The following is a 27,671-nucleotide window of genomic DNA, read 5'->3' on the forward strand; positions in this document are numbered from 1 at the left end:
CGCAGGGGGGGGGGAAGACGAACGCGCAGGGGGGGGGGAAGACGAACGCGCAGGGGGGGGGGAAGACGAACGCGCAGGGGGGGGGAAGACGAACGCGCAGGGGGGGAAGACGAACGCGCAGGGGGGGAAGACGAACGCGCAGGGGGGGAAGACGAACGCGCAGGGGGGGAAGACGAACGCGCAGGGGGGGAAGACGAACGCGCAGGGGGGGAAGACGAACGCGCAGGGGGGGAAGACGAACGCGCAGGGGGGGAAGACGAACGCGCAGGGGGGGAAGACGAACGCGCAGGGGGGGAAGACGAACGCGCAGGGGGGGAAGACGAACGCGCAGGGGGGGAAGACGAACGCGCAGGGGGGGAAGACGAACGCGCAGGGGGGGAAGACGAACGCGCAGGGGGGGAAGACGAACGCCCAGGGGGGGAAGACGAACGCCCAGGGGGGGAAGACGAACGCCCAGGGGGGGAAGACGAACGCCCAGGGGGGGAAGACGAACGCCCAGGGGGGGAAGACGAACGCCCAGGGGGGGAAGACGAACGCCCAGGGGGGGAAGACGAACGCCCAGGGGGGGAAGACGAACGCCCAGGGGGGGAAGACGAACGCCCAGGGGGGGAAGACGAACGCCCAGGGGGGGAAGACGAACGCCCAGGGGGGGAAGACGAACGCCCAGGGGGGGAAGACGAACGCCCAGGGGGGGAAGACGAACGCCCAGGGGGGGAAGACGAACGCCCAGGGGGGGAAGACGAACGCCCAGGGGGGGAAGACGAACGCGCAGGGGGGGAAGACGAACGCGCAGGGGGGGAAGACGAACGCGCAGGGGGGGAAGACGAACGCGCAGGGGGGGAAGACGAACGCGCAGGGGGGGAAGACGAACGCGCAGGGGGGGAAGACGAACGCGCAGGGGGGGAAGACGAACGCGCAGGGGGGGAAGACGAACGCGCAGGGGGGGAAGACGAACGCGCAGGGGGGGAAGACGAACGCGCAGGGGGGGAAGACGAACGCGCAGGGGGGGAAGACGAACGCGCAGGGGGGGAAGACGAACGCGCAGGGGGGGAAGACGAACGCGCAGGGGGGGAAGACGAACGCGCAGGGGGGGAAGACGAACGCGCAGGGGGGGAAGACGAACGCGCAGGGGGGGGAAGACGAACGCGCAGGGGGGGGGGAAGACGAACGCGCAGGGGGGGGGGAAGACGAACGCGCAGGGGGGGGGGAAGACGAACGCGCAGGGGGGGGGGAAGACGAACGCGCAGGGGGGGGAAGACGAACGCGCAGGGGGGGGAAGACGAACGCGCAGGGGGGGGAAGACGAACGCGCAGGGGGGGGAAGACGAACGCGCAGGGGGGGGAAGACGAACGCGCAGGGGGGGGAAGACGAACGCGCAGGGGGGGGAAGACGAACGCGCAGGGGGGGGAAGACGAACGCGCAGGGGGGGGAAGACGAACGCGCAGGGGGGGGAAGACGAACGCGCAGGGGGGGGAAGACGAACGCGCAGGGGGGGGAAGACGAACGCGCAGGGGGGGGAAGACGAACGCGCAGGGGGGGGAAGACGAACGCGCAGGGGGGGGGAAGACGAACGCGCAGGGGGGGGGAAGACGAACGCGCAGGGGGGGGGAAGACGAACGCGCAGGGGGGGGGAAGACGAACGCGCAGGGGGGGGAAGACGAACGCGCAGGGGGGGGAAGACGAACGCGCAGGGGGGGGAAGACGAACGCGCAGGGGGGGGAAGACGAACGCGCAGGGGGGGGAAGACGAACGCGCAGGGGGGGGAAGACGAACGCGCAGGGGGGGGGAAGACGAACGCGCAGGGGGGGGGAAGACGAACGCGCAGGGGGGGGGAAGACGAACGCGCAGGGGGGGGGAAGACGAACGCGCAGGGGGGGGGGAAGACGAACGCGCAGGGGGGGGGAAGACGAACGCGCAGGGGGGGGAAGACGAACGCGCAGGGGGGGGAAGACGAACGCGCAGGGGGGGGAAGACGAACGCGCAGGGGGGGGAAGACGAACGCGCAGGGGGGGGAAGACGAACGCGCAGGGGGGGGGAAGACGAACGCGCAGGGGGGGGGAAGACGAACGCGCAGGGGGGGGAAGACGAACGCGCAGGGGGGGGAAGACGAACGCGCAGGGGGGGGGAAGACGAACGCGCAGGGGGGGGAAGACGAACGCGCAGGGGGGGGAAGACGAACGCGCAGGGGGGGGAAGACGAACGCGCAGGGGGGGGAAGACGAACGCGCAGGGGGGGGAAGACGAACGCGCAGGGGGGGGAAGACGAACGCGCAGGGGGGGAAGACGAACGCGCAGGGGGGGGAAGACGAACGCGCAGGGGGGGGAAGACGAACGCGCAGGGGGGGGAAGACGAACGCGCAGGGGGGGGAAGACGAACGCGCAGGGGGGGAAGACGAACGCGCAGGGGGGAAAGACGAACGCGCAGGGGGGAAAGACGAACGCGCAGGGGGGAAAGACGAACGCGCAGGGGGGAAAGACGAACGCGCAGGGGGGAAAGACGAACGCGCAGGGGGGAAAGACGAACGCGCAGGGGGGAAAGACGAACGCGCAGGGGGGGAGACGAATGCGCAGGGGGGGAGACGAATGCGCAGGGGGGGAGACGAATGCGCAGGGGGGGAGACGAATGCGCAGGGGGGAGACGATTGCGCAGGGGGGGAGACGAATGTGCAGGGTGGGAGTTAATGACAGCAAAACACTAAATGCATCACATGTGAGAGATGGGGAACAGGGGATGGTGAAAAATACAGTTCAGAAAATGAAAGATATAAAAAACCAAAACGGAGTGAAGAATGGAATAGTTACTGTGAGGAAGTGCTGAGATTGAAGAAATTAATGTATATTAAGATCTAGTGGGTGGTGAAAACCATGGACATGTAGTGCCAGTTCACACCTGCAGAGTTCTGAGTAACTCATGTCTGGGGGAAGAATTCAGATGGTATGGTATGTATGGTAAAACATGCACCATGGTCACCACTGTCATGCTATGGAGCATGACATGTAACAAGATATTGTGTATTGCCAGTATATACCCTGTGCCTATGCCTATCCATCGTTATTGATGTCTTGGTGGTAGTTATGCCAATCTGAAAGATCAAACAGTGTTTTCATAACAGCTGGTATATGACATGTGGGAGACACTTTTGAATAATGGAATCACAAATGCTGAAAGGTTTCCGTTCACAATACACAAATTTCTAATAACTTTTCCATTATTTTGGATTTGCACATGGAAGAATGAAATGCTGATAATGGTACAACTCTAACCAACCTGACGAATGGGTTGAAGAAAGCAGTGGTTTACCAGGAAAGGCCCTTGCCTCCCCATGGCCTTCCAAATCCAGTCACCCAGCCTGATAGATGGGAGACCCACAGTTTAAGGTGGACCCAAAACCACATCTTCGTGTTGTTTAATTTAACAAAGCACTTCCAGAAGGGAAAGAAGCAATAAAATGACAATGCAAAGATCCCAGGACTCTCACAGCTTGAACACCAAACCCTTGGATTTGTAGTCCGACATTTAATAACTAAATCTTATCTTGTACATGCAATTTAGTTACAATTTAACAATGAAAGCAAAGGGAGTAAAATTAGTTGTAAGAAACAATCAAGCTTAAGGCAATAGGATGACATGCTACCCAGATTTAAACATAAAGAATGTATACATGTATTACATAGTGAATTTTCTTCTGAAATCTGTAGATGTGACATACACACCCAATGAAATGATTACAATTTCAAAAAAAATTTGATTATTTATTCAAGTGAGAGAGATTCTCAGATTGAACAAACCAGTAACATGTTGGCCCATCTCTGGCCCTTATGCAAGCACTTATTTGGCTTGGCACTGATTGACAGAGTTGTTGGATATCTTTCTGAGGGATATCATGCCAAATTCTGTCCAACCAGTGTGTTAGATCATCAAAATCCTATGCTGGTAGGAGGAACCTGCCCATAATGCTCGAAACATTCTCAATTAGGGAGATATCTGGTGATGTTGCTGCCCAAGGTTGGGTTTGGCAAGAACAACAGTCAGTAGAATCGATCACCATGTGTGGGTAGGCATTATCTTGCTCCAATGTGAGCTCGGGATGGCTTGTGATGAGAGACAACAAAACAAGGCGTAGGATATCATCAATGTATTGCTGTGCTGTAATGTTGCCGCAGATGACAACCAGTCCTGCAATGAAAAGACGTAGCTTTCCAGACCATCAGTCCCGGCTGTCGGGTCATATGGCGAGTGACAGTCAGGTTGGTATCCCACTGCTGTCCAGAGCATCTTCAGACACATCTTTGGCCTGGAATCTCATTGACTCGAGTTAAATTTTCTTCTGTTCTCAGTCCCACTTCAACGGAGCCACAATGACCAGTGAAGACAAGTCTGGAAACATTCTCGACAGTAGTGTGATACCAACCTTATTGCTGCCCAACACACAGCTTGTAACCACGAATGATGGTCTGCAGTGCTATTTCATTCCACAGCAGAATTCCTTTGGTTGTTATCAATGGCAACATTACATCACAGCAGCACGTTTACAATATTCTACATCCTGTTTTGTTGCCTTTCATGTTAGGCTATGCTGAGCTTACATTTCAGCAAGATAATACCCAACCCCACACAGCAAGAGTTCTACTGCTTGCCAAATCCTACCTCTACAATTTCACTGTCCACATACTAGAGTCTTTAAATAGTAAAATGTCACCAACAGGAATTTTTTGTGACTTGTCCAAAGCATTTGATTGTGTGAACCATGATATTATGTTACAGAAATTGCAATTCCGTGGTATAAATGGAATAACATATGAGTGGTTTAAGTCATATCTACAGAACAGCAAGCAAAAAGTTTCCTTATATGGGTCAAGTGATTTAAATAAGTTTGTCACTTCATCTAACTGGGGTAAAATTACATTAGGTGTTCCAAAGGGTTCAATCATGGGTCACCTTCTGTTCTTGATATATGTAAACGACCTCCCTTCCTATCTGAAACAGGAAGCTGAACTGACACTGTTTTCTGATGATACAAGCATCATTATGAATCCGGTAAAAGAAAGTCCAATTGAAAATGATACAAATAAGATCTTTGGAAAAGTCATTAATTGGTTTTCTGCAAATGGGCTTGCTCTAAACTTGGAAAAAACACAGTACATCCAATTTTCTGCTGGAAAAAAGTACAGTTCCTTCAGTAAGTATAACACATCAACAGATGTCAGTAGACAGGGTAGAGCATACTAAGTTTTTGGGTGTACATGTAGATAATCTTAATTGGAAAACTCACATTTTGGATCTCCTAAAGAGACTAGGTTCAGCAACTTTCGTGATCAGAATAACTGCCAATTTTGAGGATATAGAAATTAGTAAGCTAACATACTTTGCATACTTTCACTCTTTGATGTCATATGGAATAATATTTTGGGGTAAAATCAACATTTAGACAAAAAGTATTTACTGCTCAAAAGAAACTGGTTAGAATAATGTTTGGGGATCATAGCTGCACATCTTGTAGGCAACTTTTGAAATGATTGGGAATTCTTAAAACAATCTCACAATGCATCTACTCACTAATGAAATTTGTTCTCAACAACATTGAGCAGTTTAAAAACAAGGGACACTCACGATTATAATACCAGAAAAAGAAATACTTACACTATACTTTGCTCATCCTATCCAGAAAAAAGAAATACTTACACTATACTTTGCTCATCCTATCTTTTGCACAGAAAGGGGTAAAATATGCTGCTATAAAAATTTTCGACAAATTACCAGATGAAATAAGGTGTCTGACAGACAGCAGTAATAGCTTCAAAAATAAACTGAAATCATATCTCCTTGATAATTCCTTCTGTACCACAGAAAAATAGATGAATTCTTGAATAGGAATAAATAAATCTATAAATATAGTACAGTTCAGTTCACAGTTCACAGTTCACAGTTCACAGTTCACAGTTCACAGTTCACAGTTCACAGTTCACAGTTCACAGTTCACAGTTCACAGTTCACAGTTCACAGTTCACAGTTCACAGTTCACAGTTCACAGTTCACATCACATCACATCACACACACACACACACACACACACACACACACACAAACACAAGCAGACATATGTAAAGGCAAAGAGTTTGCGTAGAGATGTCAGTCGAGGCGGAAGTACAGAGGCAAAGATGTTATTGAATGACAGGTGAGGTATGAGCGGCGGCAATTTGAAATTAGCGTAGGTTGAGGCCTGGTGAGTACCGGGAATAGAGAATATTGAAGGGAAGTTCCCATCTCCGGAGTTCTGAAAGGTTGGTGGTGTCAGTGGGAAGTATCCAGATAACCAGGACGATGTAACACTGTGCCAAGATGTGCTGGCAGTGCAACAAGGCATGTATAGTCACAGGGTGATCCTCATTACCAACAAACACTGTCTGCCTGTGTCTGTTCGGACAGTTTGTTGTTGGTCATTCCCGCATAGAAATCTTCACAGTGTTGGCAGGTCAGTTGGTAAATCACGTGGGTGCTGTCACACGTGGTTCTGCCTTCGTAACCTCTTTGTTCATCCCTATGAAATCCCCAAACCACCTTCCCTACCCTCTGGCTCCTACCCTTGTAACCACCCTCGGTGTAAAACCTGTCCCATGCACCCTTCCACCACCACCTACTCCAAAGGCAGAGCCATGTGTGACATGGCATAATGCCATACGAGCTAGAAGATGGAAAACATGCACTTGAAATGAAGCGAACAGTTGAAACTAGCCAATAGTGTGAAATTAAACACTTTGTTTCAAATAAATGGACTGCCTCAGCGCAAAATATTAACAACAACCAAATCTCTCTAGCAAACCAACAAAAATAACTTCATTGTTCAGCAAGGCAATGAAATTGCTTGACTGTCAGAAAGGTGGAAATAAAACCTGAAACTAATGACATATTTTAGCCTTCCGTAATTATGCGAGCGTATTTTAGTTCATTTGGTAGCGCCCGGCCACAAAAATCCGTTTTGTTTTCGTTTAATGTGAGAACAATAAACGAAGAGGAAACAGCAAAATCACTAAACGTAAACACAGGTCACGTGGAGACTACCCACCTCCCCACTACAACTCAGACTGCTCTGTGCGTCAGCTATGGATCTACAATATTTCCGAACCGGAGCAATTTAGGTAATGGCGCCCAGCCACACATCTGTAGCCGGAAGCGGGAGAAGTTACTACTAAGGCAACTCTACTGCGCATGCGCAAGAGCCCACCCGCAACAGTTCAAATGAATCAACTGTAAACAGCTGTCATGTCACGCTCATCGAATGCAATTTGCTGTTAGGAAGCACTACATAGTCTTCCTACAGGTTTTGACACACTTTGGTTGACAGACGCTTGTATGAGCACTGTATTGTTTTGTTGTATATGGCGCACTTACTTTGCGAAATAAGTTTTCTTTTCGTTTCTCCCCCCTCTCATTCATGGTTTTTTGCTGCATCATTATTATGCAGAAACGGGATACAGTAATATCCTTCATTGGAGTATTGGTTATTACCAGTCTAAATCACAAAAATTTAACTTTTAACTAAAACAAGGAAAAGTTCCCGGAATTCTAAAAAATTCGCGGGTTTTTCCCGATTTTCTCCCGGACGAAAAAATTCGTGGGTTTTTCCCGGATGTCCCAGGTCGTATACACCCTGATTGTTCTGTGTACTTGTTAAATGAAGCAGTTATTTAAGGTAAAAATGAAGAGAAGTAGAGTGAACCCCCTTTTTAATGAATCATTGGGGACCCAAATATTTTTTCCTTAAATACGGGTTTTCCTTAGATGGGGGTTTCGCCTAGGTACACAGAGTTACCCAGAATCATGTAAGAGCTACTTAATTACAAACTTACTAATAAACTGTTAAATATTTAAATACAGAATACAGCTATCACACTTTTTGCAACACACATTCTTTATTTTTTTTTAAAATCAAGAAGAGTTGTTTGTTTTCTCCTTCCCGCATACTGTAATGACAGAAGTTGTCACCTGCTGGTTGATGTTTGTTACAACTGAGCAATCTAAATTAAACGATGGAAGATAGTTCCTGATAGTCTCTAGCCCTCATACAGCAGCTGCGAAACTTGGTATCGTGGCCTCCTCATCCTCCTCCTCCTTCATGAACATTGCCACCACCACTTCCTACCTCACAGTGCCCCTTCACTAGACTTTCACATTCCTCTCGGATGTAGAAATCATCACAAGTAACAAAGTCCTGGAAAACATCTATGATTCCACTCCATTCTTCTTGAGGGGCCATGCCATTTTCATCAGCAACTGATGTACCACAACCAGCTTTTGCAAAACAATTTAACAAAAGCTGTTGCATTACACAATTCCATGCAGCAAGTAACGTGTAAGTCCTGTAAAATGTTAAGCCTCATCACTTCCTTCGCCTCGTGGAATGTAATTGATTTCTGGACGTTTGCTACCCTGTATTTTGCTTCAGCAGAGTGTATTATGCCCAAGTCCCAAGGCTGTAGGTGACTTGTGCAGGGCATCGGTCCATCGTAAGTAATATTTTCCTAGCTGCTGCACTACTGGTCTTCCAGGGAACGATCAAAGCGTAGACTGTTTGAGACATTACTCCCGTGGAGGAAAGTGCGCATGGTGACTGTTGTATTCAATCCCAATTGAATTTCTGTGTTTCAACAACACTCTGACAGTCCACAGATTACAGAATACCTTGTAAAGATTTCCAGTGTCAGACAGGCATTGCTGTTGTACTTGCAAGTACAAGGAAGTGTCTTAATGTGTTTGAAACACTGGTAGTTTTAAATTTCCCTATTATCAGTGGCAGCAACTTCTCACTCACATCACTACTTACACACAATAGCACAGTCATTCTTTCCTTATTTTTCTTACCTCTGTATCATTTTTCTCCCTCAACAGGATGTTTTTACAGGAAATATAGAGTTTTTACTATTTTTTCATCAGTGTCAAAAATGCCTCTGGGTTCATAACGCTGCATTAACCCCGGCAATGTAGAGTTCTTCCAGTGATTTTCATTTTCTACGTCCAGAGCCTCAATCTCTCCATTTACACTCTGAAATGAGGGAGTGCGTCATTTCTTAAAACGATCTAACCATCCATTTGATTCACTGAAATTTTCAATGCCAATCTTCTGGCAATTTCCCGAGCATTCTCTTTTACAATTCTTCCGCTTATAGGAATGCCGCCACTTCTCATTTCTTGAAACCATTTTAAAAGAATCACTGAATGTTGACATGCAAATGTTCATCCTTTTGCAACCAGAGGAGTTGCTATCTTCGGCATTTAACAATGCTTCCCTGTTTTCGAGAATGCCACACAATGAAGATAGAGCCCAATCATTTCTTTTCGCCACGTCCTAAAGTTTTATGTTACGACTGAGCTTTAGCCCAATCATTAGCCTCCTACACTTGCACATCAGACCTCCACAAAAGTATAAAATTTATAAATTCAACTACATCTCACATTTTATGTGACTTATGTCATATCACTTGACAAGAATCACATGGTAGGCAGGATGGAAATCACTTTCTGATTTGTTCAACACCTTCTGGTATCGCTACACTGGAATTTGATCTAAATACACCCTGACTGAAACAAGCGATTATTATATACTACTGTCGCACGACATGAAGCACAACAAGTGTAAAACTGAAAGAAATCAAACTTACTCAGACATGTTAGGGATTGCAAAGAAACTGGATTTTAATTTATAGAATGTTTCATGTATATTTCTTAAAAGTGGACTTATTCTTAAAGCTTGATTTGTTAAAAGCAGGGAACAACAACATTGTTTTTATAGGAGTTTTGAGGGGACTGAATGAAATCTTCATTAAAAGCAGGAGTTCCTTAAAAGGAGGTTTGTTAATTACATAATCACAATAGAATCCTGAATTATTATTTCCTTCTGTGGCCCTTTCTTAGTAACTCTGAGGTTTTTGTGGACTGAGGTACTAACAAGTGTGTAGACACCTGTTCTGAACAAATACCTAGAGGAAAAATTTTGTATCAATTTCATATTCTATGTTAACATTCCCTGTTTCAGAAATGCTCTTCTTGTTATTGCCAGCCTGTGTTTCATACCCTCTCTGCTTCTTAAAGGCCAGCAATTTTGCTGCCTACATTGCAAAACTCGTCTATCACTTGTAGTGTCATTTTCTAATCTAATCTTCTCAGCATCGCCTGATTTAATTACACTTTGTTCCATTAACCTTGTTTTAATTTTGTTGCTTTTTACCTTATGACCTGTTTTCGAGACACTATCCATTCAGTTTTGTTGTTCTTCCAAATCTTTTGCCACCTATCAGAACCACGATGTCACTGGCAGACCTCAAACTTTTTATCTCTTCCCACTGTATTTAAAATCCCTTTCTAAATTTCTCCTTGAGTGTTTTTATTGCGTGCCCATATACTGACTGAATAGAACTGCTTTCTTTCAATGACAATTCAACTCAAACAACTGCAGTTCCTCTATAACTTGTTGGTAATCTCTCTCCCCCTTTTTGTTAAACCTTCAAAGATAATATTCCTGTCAACAGTATCAAAAACTTTCTCAGAATGTGTAAATATCATAATTGTCTGTCTGCATTTCTTGATGTACCTTCTAAGACATGTCGGGATTATGTATTATGTTGTACCTATGTCATAAATAATGCAGCAAACATGTACATTAAGCTCAGCAGACACTTAGGTACTATCCAACAGGAATACTTTATATACCGCTTCCAATATTTATCTATTCCTTTTATCACTTTCCTCCTCCACAACAAACATGTTACTATGTTACACAGGTGCTCTGAACAGCCTCGTACACACAACAGTTACAGTTTAAGATATCTGACATGCAAAACATCTGTAACACCATTAACTACAAAGGCTTTTAATAGGCTATGAGCTACACAAGAATACAAAAATAATGTACACTGGGAGTAATGTGTGTGCCAGACAAAGGAAAGTAGTGTAAAGTAGAAGAAAAAACAACATAAAAATTAGAGTACACAAAATATATAAAAAACGTTGAATAAAATACATCGAGTGCGTTATTCTGAATGTGAAATATAGTTTATAGTAAAATTATTGGAAGATATTTTATTTCCGAGGATTGGCTGTGCCAATTTTCCTTCATTTTCTCATGCATTCAAATTACTGAACAGGAAATTTATTTGTTAGAAAGAATATAATAGCTTCAAACCTTCGTATAAGAGTTGTAATTACTCGTGTTTCCCTCTTCTGGAGATGATACATTCTGCTGGTCAGACCCATTACTCGGTGTAGAAATATTATGTGCCAGGCATTCATCAGGAACATCACCAACTAATGTTCTGTGAAAGTAAAGAATACTTCCTTTTACTAACAAACAAGCAATAGAATAAAGGAAATGACATACATACAACAATGCCAAATGATGCATCACTTATCTACCACACTGAAGGTCTGAACTGCATTGATTACAGATTATAACATAGTAACATACGTTACAGTTAACGGTTCTTCAACCATAAAAGTCTGGAAGCTGTCTGGGTGTATGTAATGTCTGTAATATGAAAATATCTAACTCTATGCTGTCCACCAACTAGATCTTTTACACAATACTCAATGCTTATTGTAACAGTTATATTCGCGATATATTTTTATTCACTATGAATAGCAGACTAAATACCCCCATCTCACTCTACTCTACACAGTGAAGATTCTACCCACAGACACTGGCACAGATTTGAAGATAAAGAACACAACCTGTTGTAATATCATAAAACAATTAGAGATTTATATTCTAAACATGGTGTGGGGTGTATTCACACAATAAATTCTCTATAAAATTAAAGCAAATATATGTCTTTGAGCAATTTATCAGATTCTCATTATAGATACGCCAATGCTCAGTACTTCAACCACAAGCTAACAGAAAGAGATTTCAACACCTAGATTAACTACCAGTCCACCATTTGAGAAAGGTGATACTTCTCAAAACACTATGAGAAAAAAGATACCAGCACATCTGTCACAGTTGAGTACAGAGAAGAAATTTTAGTTTTACAGACTACATGTAAGTGCGGCAGAACTTTCAGATGTCAAACCCCAGAACTTTTCACTAACACATATGGAGTCAGGCTACATAGTTTAGTGGTAAACTGCATGCCTGACAACTGAAATGTCCTGGGATCGAATTCTGGTTGGACATTTCAGTCTGCCTTTAACCTAGCCTTCATCTCTCACTGATATTAAGATACACCATCAGTGATTTATGATTTGAATCCCACTTTAAACTGTAGGCCCACTTTCCTGGTAGGATTACTGAGGCTGATTAGGGGCATGCAAGTCACCAAAGTGTTATCATAGGACTCAAATATAAACGTCTCAGTCGTCAGATTGGTCCGATGTGGCATGCCATGACTTCCACTCCTATACCAAATTCTTCATCTCAAATGACCAGTTTCAACCCACTGTACTGATTATTTGCTGGATGTATTCAAAACTCTCGTCTTCCACAGGTTTTACTCTGTAAGGCTCCCTTGCATAAATTAATTTCATTCCAGCATTCACTGGTAAAAAAATGAAGTTGTATGTTACAGCAGATATGTAGCTACTGTATTTATCCAATTGTGAGGTGAAATTTTTCTCCAAATTAATCATTTGAAAAATAAAGGATTGTTTTGTATTCACAGATTAAACTATTGCTGCTGAGGTCAACATTTTTAGTAGCGTATATAGGGGTAGTCTCATATCTATAGTGATCATCTTACATTTAGAGATGAAACTTTGGCTAATGGGATCACATGCAGATTTATTTTGAAGAATTTGGGAGGATGGGGGTCAGCAAATGCCACTCATGTTCCAACAGGCTCAAGATTTCCTAATAAGGTGAAGAGCTTGATAAAGTATCAAAGCTGCCCAATCAATCACGTGGCACTGACTCGCACAGTTCTAGTGCAAAGAGATACATGAGAAACTGAACTATCCTCTACAACAGTTTGGTACTCTCATTAAAATTTGACAATTTTATCATAATAAGGAGGAAATAGCATTATATTATATCATATCATCTTACTAACTTAAGTTATATTCAAACAGGTTTGCAGCGAAAGTTCTCTCACATCTACGGATGCCACATACAAACTTTAATGGCGGTTTTTAAGTAAAGATAACATTCAAAAATTGAAATGGTGTCCTTCAAAAACCATTAGTTGATTCAGAACCCAGACTGGTATTTTATCTGGTTATGAGAGACTGTAATGATTTACCAAGTGGAATGTTCACGTATTAAAATACAGGGTAAAAATGTGACAGCTTTGGAACATGATTGTGATATTCAGTTGAAACAAGAAACAAAATTAATTCAGAATGGAATGTCTAACAAAGGAAATTAAGCACATTAAACTTACCGAAACTGGTATTACGAAAATAAATCACAGCGGCAAGACCTGTCATGAAGATGGTACCAACAGACATCACTATATTGCAGGATGAGTGAAAGTTCAAGAATGGGACAGAATCATAACAGCGATTTGTTATTTATGTATTAGTTGGTGGTGTTACAGATGAGCGGCACACTAGCAGATATTGCCATCTTGTTTTTCACAGTTGCTCTAGCTACACTGCAGAAGGGCCAGCAGGGGAACAGTGACATCTGTTTGGCTGAGAGCTGGGATGGCAGGGAGAAGAGCAGTGAAGGAGAACAAGTTTAATGTTGCCAACCATGGGACTTTAAACCATGTACTTTGGTTTTTTATGAATATCTACCATGTTTAAACTGCAGTTTGCCTGAATCTATTTGTAGTCGGAATTGAACTGACTTTAAAACAAGACAAATACTCAACAATAGTCTTCATTTCTGCAGTAGATGGTAAAAGTCAACACAGGGGCCAGTGGCGTTCATGTGTGTTCCTTCTTGCAATACAGTTGACACTCGCTGTGATGATGGGAATGAAATGGGGGTGTGCTGGCTGGTTCCACATACCCAGTGAGAGAGCAGTGGGCAGGTGATACGTTTGGAAGCAACAGGTATTGTGACTTTCTCACAGCAATATAGAAGTGAAATCTGATATGTATTTGGGGGGAAATATGAAAGCTGTGTTCCCAGGTCAAAGGGTAATGACAACCCCAGAAATAGCAACATACTCACAAGAAATAGCCAAATAATTGTGACAATGAAGATTCAAATTTCGCACTGTGACAGCGACAATTAAAAATAGTGATACCAAAGACAAGAGAGTTAATAAGCAAACAGTCCAAAAATAATGTAAAACTTTTCTTTTAGTTTCTTTTACTTCTCCTAGTCACACCCCACTTTTATGCTTTTCAAGGTACTACAAAAAAGGTGTCAAATGTGGGGAAAATGTGAAATGTGGGAAATAACGTTTTGAACTGTAAAAGTGTAGGATACCCCCTTGCACTATATGCACGATATATGTACATAATACACATCAAGAGACTTGTCAGGGACTTGTTTATTATCTAATGAAGGTTTATTATCCAATAAAAACTGCTAATGTAACTGGAGCTGATTACTGTCTGAGAAGAAGGAACGTTTTGAATGTGTATTATTCAGTGTCTCTTGCAGTGTAGTCTTATTTATGAGATTATCATGTACTGCACTTTATCAGTAATGTAGAAACACACACAACGCCCCCTCTCCCCCCTCCCTCCAAACAAACACAAACACACACAGTTTGCGTAACATCACAAAAAATACATACGAAAATACTGTACTTGACACCAAGAATAAATTCTCGAAAAACGTTTTGCTCAGCACGAATAAAATACGGTGCTATGTTTAAACTAAAAAATTTGAACAATGCAAAGTGAATGACGGTGTCAACTAGTGCTCCAAGTGGCCATACACCGAAACACGCTAAATATGGTTCGATAAAGCTGTCACAATCACGAAACTGTGTTTGCGCAGTAGAGGCAGTTTGGAGAAGGTAGTGATTGGTCAGGATATCTTCGTTTGAACAAACCTTGTTACTCCCATCAGCCACCACACCAAGTATAGCTTGGCAGCAGCAGAAGATGCGGCCAACATCATGCCAGTGTCATATTTTTCTCCACAAACATTTTTTCGTAATGCGTAAATTGCGGGAAAATTATAAATGTGTTGGCGCAGAATCAGGCTCAAATTAACATTGCGAGCATAGAAAATCTGACAAGATGAATAAAAAATATAGTAAACAGCGGGAAAATGTTAACTGCGGGAACATAGAAGCGAAATTGAAGTGGCTATTATGAAGATCCAGATTTGGTAGAATACTTTTCAGTGTATTCTTCAAAGATGTCAAGAAAGTGTCAAACAAGCATGTGTAGTATTTGGAAGCACCAAATTTACTCAAATCAAAACAGACACCTCCCTCCCCCTTTTCTTTCTCAAAAAATTACAAACTTTTTTATCAAAAGAGTAGGGCAAAAAAGTTAACACTGCACTTATTCTAATGTTATGTCATTTATTTCTTGTCTGTATGTTGGTAATATAAGGCCTACAACAGCACTGCATATGCAGCAGTAAATACATTTGTAATGGATTCACTTGAGATTTTGGCCCACCCAATAAGGAACCACTCGCCGAGCATGGATATCGAGGGTTTCTGTAACTTCTTCCTGCAAACTCCTTAAAGAAGCCGCTTACTGTAAAGCTGTCGCAGATAGGCCTTAAAACATCTGTTGTTGTGGTTTCAGCCTAGAGACTGGTTTTATGCAGCTCTCCAAGCTACTCTATCTTGTGCAAGTACCTACTGCAACCTACATCCTTCTACATCTGCTTAGTGTATTCATCTCTTGGCCTCTCTCTATGATTTTTACCCTACACGCTGCCTTCCACTATTAAATTGGTGATCCCTTGATGTCTCAAAACATGTCCTAACAACTGATCCCTTCTTCTAGTCAAGTTGTGCCACAAATTTCTCTTCTTCCCAATTCTATTCAATACCTCCTAATTAGTTATGTGTTCTACCCATCTAATCTTCAGCATTCTTCTGTAGTACCACATTTTGAACGCTTCTATTCTCTTCTTGAGTAAACTATTTATCATCCATGTTTCCCTTATATACATGGCTACACACCACACAAATACTTTCAGAAACAACTTCCTGACATTTAAATCTATACTCCATATTATTGTTGTGGTTTTCAGTCCTGAGACTGGTTTGATGCAGCTCTCCATGCTACTCTATCCTGTGCAAGCTTCTTCATCTCCCAGTACCTACTGCAACCTACGTCCTTCTGAATCTGCTTACTATATTCATCTCTTGGTCCCCCTCTACGATTTTTACCCTCCATGGTGCCCTCCAATACTAAATTGGTGATCCCTTGATGCCTCAGAACATGTCCTACCAACCGATCCCTTCTTCTGGTCAAGTTGTGCCACAAACTTCTCTTCTCCCCAATCCTATTCAATACTTCCTCATTAGTTATGTGATCTACCCATTTACAAATTTCTTTTCTTCAGAAACACTTTCCTTGCCATTGCCAGTCTACATTTTATATCCTTTCTACTTTGACCATCATCAGTTATTTTGCTCCCCAAATAGCAAAACTCATCTACTACTTTAAGTGTCTCATTTCCTAATCTAATCCACTTGGCATCGCCCAATTTAATTCAACTACATTCAATTATCCTCATTTTGCTTTTGTTGATGTTCATCTTATATCCTCCTTTCAAGGCACTGTCCATACCATTCAACTGCTCTTCCAGGTCCTATGCTGTCTCTGACAGAATTACAATGCCATCGGCAAACCTCAAAGTTTTTATTTCTTCTCCATGGATTTTAATTCCTACTCCCAATTTTTCTTTTGTTTCCTTTCCTGCTTGCTCAATATACAGTTTGCATAACTCGGAGACAGGCTACAACCCTGTCTCACTTCCTTCCCAACCACTGCTTCACTTTCATGCCCCTCGACTCATAACTGACATCTGGTTTCTGCACAAACTGTAAACAGCCTTTAGCTCCCTGTATTTCATCCCTGCCACCTTCAGAATTTCAAAGAGAGTATTTCAGTCAACATTGTCAAAAGCTTTCTCACAGTCTACTAATGCTAGGAATGTAGGTTTGCCTTTCCTTAATCTATTTTCTAAAATAAGTCATAGGGTCAGTATTGCCTCATGTGTTCAACCATTTCTACGGAATCCAAACTGATCTTTCCCAAGGTTGGCTTCTACCAGTTTTTCCATTCATCTGTAAAGAATTCATGTTACTATTTTGTAGCCGTGGCTTATTAAACTGATAGTTTGGTGATTTTCACATCTGTCAACACCTGCTTTCTTTGGGATTGGAATTCTTCATGAAGTCTGAGGGTATTTCACCTGTCTCATACATCTTACATACTTTTTCCACCTTTCTGCTTTCTCTCCTTTGCTTAGAACTGGGTTTCCATCTGAGCTCTTGATATTCATACAAATGGTTCTCATTTCTCCAAAGGTTTCTTTAATTTTCCTGTAGGCAGTATCTATCTTACCCAAGTGATATATGCCTCTACATCCTTACATTTGTCCTCTAGCCATCCCTGCTTAGCCATTTTGCACTTCCTGTCGATCTCATTTTTGAGACGTTTGTATTCCTTTTTGCCTGCTTCATTTACTGCATTTTTGTATTTTCTCCTTTCATCAATTAAATTCAATATTTCTCCTGTTACCCAAGGATTTCTACTAGCCCTCGCCTTTTTACCTACTTGATACTCTGCTGCCTTCAATGTTTCATCTCTCAAAGCTACCTATCCTCCATCTACTGTATCTCTTTCCTTCATCCTTGTCAATTGTTCCCTAATGCTCTCCCTAAAAGAATCTACAACCTCTGGATCTTTCAGTTTATCCAGGTCCCATCTCTTTAATTTCCCACCTTTTTGCAGTTTCTTCAGTTTTAATCTACATTTCATAATCAATGGAGCCCACATCTGCCCCTGGGTATGTCTTACAATTTAAAACCTGGTTCCTAAATCTCTGTCTTGCCATTATATAATCTTTCTGACACCTTCCAGTATCTCCAGGGCTCTTCCATCTATCACAACAATATACATTACTTGAGGCTGCGATGTCACTACCAGTATATGTTATACTGGCACATAAAGTTCTTAGCATTTCTGTTATGCATGTTGGTATCTGTTTGCTACGGGTTTATTTCTCAATTGTCATTTTTTACTTATAGTTCACTGTTGCTATTTGATTTTATGTATTGTCACTTGGAGATAGTGAATGGAGCTGTAGACACTAAAAAATGGAGTGCGAAGTGGAGGACCCTAAACACTTCTCACATATTATTCTGCTCGAGTTTCATTGAGGAGTGACAGCCATGTAGGCAGACAACATATGCACCAGGATCATTTTGACATCAGTGACATTCCGAGTTCAGGAAGATCTTCGGGGCTTAATGAAGATCATTTGACACATTACTCCATAATGATCCAAATCAGTGTACTCAAGAACTGCCAAATGTGGTAAGACTGATCATTCCCCCATCATGTAACATTTGCTTGCAATGTGAACGGTTCAAATAACTGGGTGTATGGTTACCGCATGCTCTAAGGCAAAATCACAAAAATCAGTGGCTGGCCATATGTGCATCTCTGCTTGTTCATCACCAGTTGGCTTGTGAACACCACCACCATTCCTACCCTGTATCATTACTGGTGACAAGATATGATTCCTTATACTAACTTTTGCAAAAGAAAGGAACAGCTGAGCCCAAACAAAGCAGCAAACCCCTGAACAAAGACCTGCATGCATCCATAAAATATAATGTTACGCATCTGGAGGAGCAGCAATGGTGTGCTATACTACAAAATGCTTCCCCAAGGTGTAACCATCACTGCTGATATTTATTCTTATAGACAAAGCAATCCAAACGATGAGCAAGAAAACTGCTGGAAGTGATGCTAGTCCATGATAACACCTATCTGCATTCTGCCGAACTGACAAAAAACACTATAGAGTAGTTGGGTTGTGAGGTCATTTCACACCAACCTTATTCGCCTGACCTTGCACCCCAGATTTTCATCTTTACAACACACTATCTAACAACCTTCCAGGAATTTCCTTTCTGGATGAAAATGTACCTTCAACACGGCTCGACAAGTTCGTCGTCTCAAAGCTCGTGATTTCTGCAGTCACGGAATTAAAATTACCCCAAAGATTGTAGACTGTTGCATTTATTAAACTTATGGAAAACACCTATGACCTTGTGCACCAACCCACCATCATTAGGTCTGTATTGCTCTTTGCTATCAGATCTATAACTTTCAGGGGACACCTCACCCAGAAAGACTCCCACATCAACATTTTTCTTTCATGAAGCAAAGAGACTCATACTCTGTTCCACACAATCTTCAGTCAGTCTAGCATCATGTAATTCATCAGCCATCCCTTTTCTTGGTACCCAAAGTTAAGTCCTGCAAGCAGTTTTTCTTTCGGTATCTTTTTCCTGTGAGGAATTGCACAAGGGAGAACACCTATCCATCTGCTAATGCACCCATCATTACTGTTACACTGGCTTTTTCACTGACAAACTTTTTATTGGGGCACTTTCACATTGACAGTGCCCAAATGGCTTAGCAAACAAGGGAACAGTTGTTCCGTTTCCTTAGATTAGTTTTTCATCACACACACACACACACACACACACACACACACACACACACACACACACACACACATGAGAGAGAGAGAGAGAGAGAGAGAGAGAGAGAGAGAGAGGTTTTAGGACATAACATAGGCCTCGTCCTCTTCATTCTCGAGCATCTGCCAGTACTTACTTCGAATTTCACAAGGTTTGGGCTTGGAAAATTCTTCTATATCTCCAGTGCCTTACTCAGGTAACTGAAGTAAACAAGAGGCCTTCACTGTGTTTCTCTTGCATGTACTGAATTACCTGCTGCTCCATGTTGTGAAATGTTCCCTGCTTTGGTCCCCTGAAGTTGACATGTTAAAGTCACATTCTTTCATTATTCTTCAGCTGATGATATCGATGAACACTCACTTTCAACAAAAAATTATCTTCGTGCTGCACAGCTGTTTGCAGGCCCTGCTCCATGAATCACCATTTTAAAATCAGCATTGTATTGTCTGCGTGAACCAGTTGTTACAGACTGTGCACTCTTAGATCCAGGTTTCTCAACAGAATCATGATTGGAACTACCAAGTGCAACAATTTTTAGTTCTCATAGTACTGACAACCTAAGCCAGTCAAGTAACAATACCTTGTCCTCTTGGCTCCCTATAGATAACCAGCAGAAATCACACAGTTTCAGATTAACAATGTAGCTAACCTTGAAAAGCCTGAGTGCTCCAGAGCAGTGGGAGCTTTAGTGCCATTGTTGAATCTCATATTTCATTTGTTGTGCAGCATTTAAAGTGTTCTTTGTGAACAGATTTTTGTTAGTATTACTTTGCCTCCTGGGTTGGAGTCTAAATCAGGGTCACAGAAAGTCATAGCAGTGTGTTTCTAATGCTCATATGTTGACAACGAATCAGTTGAAAGTATCCAGTCAGATGTAAAAATGGACCAATACTCCATCTCTTGCTTCCGAATATATCATGTACCTGCTCTCTTACTGGCTGCATGGAACCAGCAGTTGACACATCCATATTACATTCCTATCATACCTCACATTGAGCATTGACAACATAGCTGCATGATACACCTTTGCTCCTATCTAGACCTTTGGCATCACCTGCAGAAATATGTACTATTGCTGAGTATTTGTCTAATTTTTATGTCTATTCAGTTCTGGCTACAAAAGGATTCATGCTAACTTCTGTTTAAACATCGTAGATGTTCATAAAGAGCTAAGGTGCAAGATACACATTATAGATTCCCAGTGTTGGCAACACAATGAAATTTTCTGCCTACCCACTACTCCCCTTCCCATACTCATCCTACTTCTCAGCTAAGCTGTCATTATTTGCCCTACACCCACTCCCAATTTTTTCAAAATGAATCTGCATGTGTCTACAACTGCCAAAGCTTCATCTGTAAATATAAGACAACCTCTATATAAATCCATTACATAATGTTAAAATCATCATTAACTCAGAAGCAATTATCATTTAATTTGTAAATGTAAGATGACGCTGAATTTCTCAAATGAATTTTGAGAAAAAACCTATCAATAATTGCGTAAATAAGATATGTGATGATTGTGTGAAAAGTGTAGTGCTGCATTTGTTTTGTGTAGACAAGCACAGAATGAAAAGATGGCAGAAGATAAACCCTGTGTCAGTAAGTAGAAGACTCTTTTGAACAGCAATGAGGTGGTCACTGAACTTAACACCCTCATCCAACAGAATGATATGGTGCAAATCCTTACCATATTACTCATTCATTATCAACTGACTGACTGACTGGTGACACTAGCCAAATAAAGGTGATTAAAATCTCTCCTGTGGAAAACATTTAATTTGGCAATCTCCAGTGTGATCACCACTGCATTAATGAGAGGTACGAAAATCAGTTATGTGCATAGGATTTGGCAGAAGAGTTACAGAACTTAAACCAGAGCAGTGAAGAAAGACATACCACAAGTTAACCACAGCTGTGATGAGACTGTCCCTTAATGATAATTTAACTTTAGTACAAACAGCCCAACACAATACAGAAAATTTAAAACAAAATATGATGTACCACATTACAGTTACAACTAATGGTGATATGAAGTATGTAACTACTACTTCTGTATTCTCTAAATCATCTAGTAATAATTTAAAATGACACTTATATTGAAAACAGATATTATAGATTCAATTATGAATCAAACCTGTCACTGTCGGTAAGACTGCTATCCTCACTGGCACTCTGATCACTGTGTCCTGTGGAACCAATTCCTTCATCCTCTGGGTCCAATGGTGGCTGTGGGGAATTGTCCCGTGCAGCTGGCAACGGTACAATAGGAGGCTGTGCCTGCACCAACGGTGGTCGGATAGCTGCTTCTGCCGTTCCTGGTAGCAGTGCTGCAGACTGTATTCCTCCAGGTGGTAAACTTGGCACCACTGTTAATCCTGATACACTGTCATCACTTCCTTTATTTTCTTCATGTGTACTGTTGCTGTCATTGTGATTCATGTCTAAATTCAATGGTGGTATTGCCAATTTCCTTAAAACCTCTGAAAAAATGTTGTAAAAATATGACTTAACTACGTATTGTACAGATTATGTAGAAGATGTGCAGGAAAGTTTAGAAATAAAATATCACTAATAGTAACTTCAAAGATAAAAAAGAGGCCACATGATGTGTTGAGAAAGACACAGACAAAATTGGGACCAGTCTGAAGAGAATTTGAACAAAGACATCTTCTAAACTAAGGTCAATAACTAAAAGGATTCCAGGATAACCAATTTGTATTTGCCAAGACTGCCTGAACGGGAGAGAGGAAGAAGAATGTCAAATAAGAACTAAGAGATTCTGGGAAGAAAGGGAGAGAGAATCTGCAAAATAATTGTTCTCTCTTGATCACAGCAGAACAAATAAATGCAATGCACTATTAACATATTCTCTCTCACTATTCAGAAGAATGGGAGTTGAGATTAAGCAAATAGAAATATTCAGACCAATATCACTCCACCTAATTCTGTATACTTGCACAGGGCTATTACAAATGATTGAAGCGATTTAATAAATTCACTGTAACTCCTTTCATTGACATATGGTCACGACACACTACAGATACGTAGAAAAACTCAAAGTTTTGTTCGGCTGAAGCCGCACTTCAGGTTTCTGCCACCAGAGCACTCGAGAGCGCAGCGAGACAAAATGGCGACAGGAGCCGAGAAAGCGTATGTCGTGCTTGAAATGCACTCACATTAGTCACTCATAACAGTGCAACGACACTTCTGGATGAAGTTCAACAAAGATCCACCAACTGCTAACTCCATTCGGCGATGGTATGCACAGTTTAAAGCTTCTGGATGCCTCTGTAAGGGGAAATCAATGGGTCGGCCTGCAGTGAGCGAAGAAATGGTTGAACGCGTGCAGGCAAGTTTCACGTGTAGCCCGCGGAAGTCGACGAATAAAGCAAGCAGGGAGCTAAACGTACCACAGCCGACGGTTTGGAAAATCTTACGGAAAAGGCTAAAGCAGAAGCCTTACCGTTTACAACTGCTACAAGCCCTGACACCCGATGACAAAGTCAAATGCTTTGAATTTTCGGCGCGGTTGCAACAGCTCATGGAAGAGGGTGTGTTCAGTGCGAAACTTGTTTTCAGTGATGAAGCAATGTTTTTTCTTAATGGTGAAGTGAACAGACACAATGTGCAAATCTGGGCAATAGAGAATCCTCACGCATTCGTGCAGCAAATTCGCAATTATCTAAAAATTAACGTGTTTTGTGCAATCTCACGGTTTAAAGTTTACGGCCCCTTTTTCTTCTGCGAAAAAAACATTACAGGACACTTGTACCTGGACATGCTGGAAAATTGGCTCATGCCACAACTGGAGACCAACAGCGCTGACTTCATCTTTCAACAGGATGATGCTCCACCGCACTTCCATCATGATGTTCGGCATTCCTTAAACAGGAGATTGGAAAACCGATGGATCGGTCGTGGTGGAGATTGTGATCAGCAATTCATGTCATGGCCTCCATGCTCTCCCGACTTAACCCCATGCGATTTCTTTCTGTGGGGTTATGTGAAAGATTCAGTGTTTAAACCTCCTCTACCAAGAAACGTGCCAGAACAGCGAGCTCGCATCAACGATGCTTTCGAACTCATTGATAGGGACATGCTGCGCGGAGTGTGAGAGGAACTTGATTATCGGCTCGATGTCTGCTGAATCACTAAATGGGTACATATAGAACATTTGTGAATGCCTAAAAAAACTTTTTGAGCTTTTGTATGTGTGTGCAAAGCATTGTGAACATATCTCAAATAATAAAGATATTGTAGAGCTGTGAAATCGCATCAATCATTTGTAATAACCCTGTAATGATGCAAGAACTAAGTCAAGTCGTCTAAACAATATCGCTGAGTTCAAATACTGGCTGAAGGGGATGCTTGGGATATGTTGTGATAATATTTCAAGAATCCAGGCTTTTACCAAATCAGATTTTTAATTGGGTAGCGTACAAGTATTTTCTAGGTGGTTATTAATAATGGAATGTAATAAATGACTGCAGTAAATATACAAAATGTATAACCATGATGACATACAACCACTAGCAATGCATGTTGATATTTAAGTGATGAAAATGCCTGCAGAGACATAAAACAGCTTTCATGCACAGTTTGAAAGGGCAAATTAAGTACCAAATTATTAACCATTATGTCCAACAGCCAGTCAGATTATCAATATGAATGGTTTTTAAATATTACTGGTAATTAGTGGATGTGGCAAGCACACATCAACCTGAGTGTTCACGAACAATGCTGAACCCTTATTATTTACAGACGATTCATGCCAACACAAGCAGCTTCAAAAGCCAAATTTAATTTCCTCTAAGCTATTTTTATTTTCAATGAGACTGGATTCCTGAACATTTAATCCTTTACAGCAGTAACTGTCAAGTCGATTACTTGAATTTTAAGTAAAGAAGGGTAGATGTTAATGTGCTGATGCCGTTGGAAGGAAGGAAGGAAGGAAGACAGACTAGTGTTTAACATCTCATCAAAAGTGATGTCACTAAAAATAGAGCACAGGCTCTGGCGATTCAAGGATAGGAAATGAAATGGGCTGTGTCCTTATGAGGAGACTATCCCAGCATTCGCCCAGAGCAATTCAGGGAAATCCTGGAAAAGCTAAATCAGACAATGGAAAATCCAGGATGGAATGTACGAATATTATGAAAAGGAAAGTCCCTACTCACAATATAATCAAGATGCTGAATCGCAGATACACATAATAAAAAGACTGTCGCAAGATAAGCTTTCGACCAACAAGGCCTTTGTCAAAAGGCATACGCAAACACGCGCGACTGCAGTTTCTGGTAGCACACAGTGTTGCTTCAGCTGCCAGTGACTGCAATCGTGTGTGTGTGTGTGTGTGTGTGTGTGTGTGTGTGTGTGTGTGTGTGTGTGTGTGTGTTTTCATTTTTGCCAAAGGCCTTGTTGGCTGAAAGTGGTGAGTAGCAACTTTCATTATTACAACCTGATTAAAATTTAAATTAGGATGGTTGAATGCAGCTTTCAAACTGTCATCTTCCCTAATGTCATTGGAGATGATACTGTAGCTGAAGGATGGAAATCGGCCGTCAATGGATCACAGAGACTATCCATCATCTGTCTTCCATGATAAAAGGTAATCATCAAACATCTAACTTAGGATGGGATGACAGATCTGAACCCCACACTTGCCAAACACGCATCTAGTACCTCAACCACTGCATTCCACAGATAAATTATTTACTATTTTAGACCACACAGAAGAACCCTCAAGTTTATAGTATGTCTGCTCCTTTCCCCAGAGGTATTTCACATACACTGTTGGTATATGACCACCTTACATCTAGAATGACTAATTATACCTTTCAAAACATACTAATCTGAATAACATGTGTCACATAATAGCTAATAAAAATTTTATTCACATAGCAGCAGCTGTTTACCAAAATGACTACGACTGTGCAAGTTTACAAACAAGAACATTCATATCAATGTGTCTGCATGTTCTACCATTCTGTAAGCTTTGGTGATTTCTTTTTTAAGAGGAGTAATGGTTGTGTAGCGTTAGTCTTCCACTTATTTTCATCTTTACATGTTGCTGTTCTCTTTTATGGTATACTTTTTCATTTATGCTCTGTTGACCTAACTATTCACCTGAAGATGCTACTACCCACCACAATGATCACCACACACTACACTACTTTATGACTTTACACAGCCTGAATAGAAGTACTATTTACATATTCTTCCCCTTATACAGCGGAACCTTATAGTGAGCACAATCCATTCCAGAATTTTACTCTTAGTGCGAAACACTCGTTAAATTGTTTCACTTATTCCATATAAATTAATGTAAATGCATTCTATGAAGTAAAAGAAGTGAAAGTTTTATCTTATTCATGCCATTTTTTCAAAGAAAATTATACATACAGTATTATGTACATTATCCACAATACATAACTAATTCTTTGTACTAGGAAGCTATCTATAATCATTTGTTTCTAGCAACACTTCAAAACTTGCGAAAGTGCAACACAGCGTCATCGTCAAATTTATAGCATATGTAGCCACTGTTTTATTGGGATGATGATTTTCAATGTACAATGCAACCGATTCCCATGCTTTCAGCATTTCTCTTACTGTTTCAGAAGATTACTGCTTTGCTGTTACAGCCGCCTCCTCCTACTACTATTCTGAAGTCCTCTCCATAACTTCCTGCTGCGAAGCACACTGCAACTCCATAAGCTCTTCGGGGTCATTTCTTGGGTGTGATCTTCCATAACCTCATTGATTCATTGTTATCCAATTCTAGTCCGATATTCTTCGCTAATGACACAATCTTGTTGACGACAGACTCCACAGCTACTGACTCAAATGCTTCAGAGTCACATTTGACAACACACTCCAGCCAAACCACCTTCCAAGCAGGTCAGAGTTCTCTTGGTAACCCCTTCGCATGCCCTTTTGATCATCTTGATGCAGGCAACAATGTTTAAGTAATATTTCCACAGCTCCCTGAGGATGAGATTAGCAGCTTCAGTCAACTCAAAGCAATGCTTTAGTCTAGAGCTTCTTGAAGTTAGAAATAATCTGTTGGTCCACAGGCTGGAGTAACGGAGTGGTGCTGGGAGACAGAAATTGGATCTTGATTAACTGGAATTCTTCAAGGAGGTGGTCTTGTAGGCCTGGAGGAGGGGCAGGAGCATTGTCCGTAACAAGCAAGACATGGAGTGGCAGATTCAACTCAAGCAAATATTTTTTCACCTAAGGACCGAACACTTCACTGAGCCAATCACGAAATATCTTATGTCACCCAAGCCTTGGTGTTGGACCTCCACATCGCACTTAACATGCTCTTCTGGACTTTACACTTCTTGAAGAAACATGGAGTTTCTGAAAGGTAAACAAGCAGTGGTTTTATTTTCAACTCGCTGCTTGCTTTGGCACAGAATAGCAGTGTGAGACGGACTTTCATTGGCTTGCAAAATGGCAATGCATTCTCCTTTGCTGTTATAAAGGTATGCTTCAGCATCTTTTTCCAGAATAGACCCATCTCGTCACAATTAAAAGCCTGTTGCGGCAGACAACCCTCGGAATTTATGAGCATCTTGAAGTTGCTGATGAACTACTCTGCCACCCTTGTGTCAGAGCTCACTCCTCCTCCGTGCCTCACATCTACATGACTACTCTGCAATTCACATTTAAGTGCTTGGCAGAGGGTTCATCGAACCACAATCATACTATCTCTCTACTATTCCACTCCCGAACAGCGAGCGGGAAAAACGAACACCTAAACCTTTCTGTTCGAGCTCTGATTTCTCTATTTTATTTTGATGATCATTCCTACCTATGTAGGTTGGGCTCAACAAAATATTTTCGCATTCGGAAGAGAAAGTTGCTGACTGAAATTTCGTAAAAAGGTCTCGCCGCGACGAAAACGTCTACGCTGTAATGACTTCCATCCCAACTCGTGTATCATATCTGCCACACTCTCTCCCCTATAACGTGATAATACAAAACGAGCTGCCCTTTTTTGCACCCTTTCGATGTCCTCCGTCAATCCCACCTGGTAAGGATCCCACACCGCGCAGCAATATTCTAACAGAGGACGAA

General features: G+C 42.3%; 1 protein-coding gene across 14 annotated transcripts in view; it reads right to left on the bottom strand.

Annotated features, from left to right (window-relative positions):
• Nucleotides 1-27,671, bottom strand: part of LOC126366003 (ubiquitin carboxyl-terminal hydrolase 47) — a 150,179-nt gene that overhangs the window by 16,188 nt on the left and 106,320 nt on the right. For all 14 annotated transcript variants that reach the window (XM_050008847.1, XM_050008846.1, XM_050008840.1 and 11 more), the window contains 2 exons: nt 21,721-22,066; nt 11,177-11,306 (listed from right to left, as the gene is read on the bottom strand). In XM_050008847.1, coding sequence (XP_049864804.1) covers nt 11,177-11,306; nt 21,721-22,066 — 476 coding nt within the window. The remainder of the gene's footprint in view (nt 1-11,176; nt 11,307-21,720; nt 22,067-27,671) is intronic.

This window comes from Schistocerca gregaria, chromosome 4, assembly GCF_023897955.1.
Source record: "Schistocerca gregaria isolate iqSchGreg1 chromosome 4, iqSchGreg1.2, whole genome shotgun sequence".
NCBI lineage: Eukaryota > Metazoa > Arthropoda > Insecta > Orthoptera > Acrididae > Schistocerca > Schistocerca gregaria.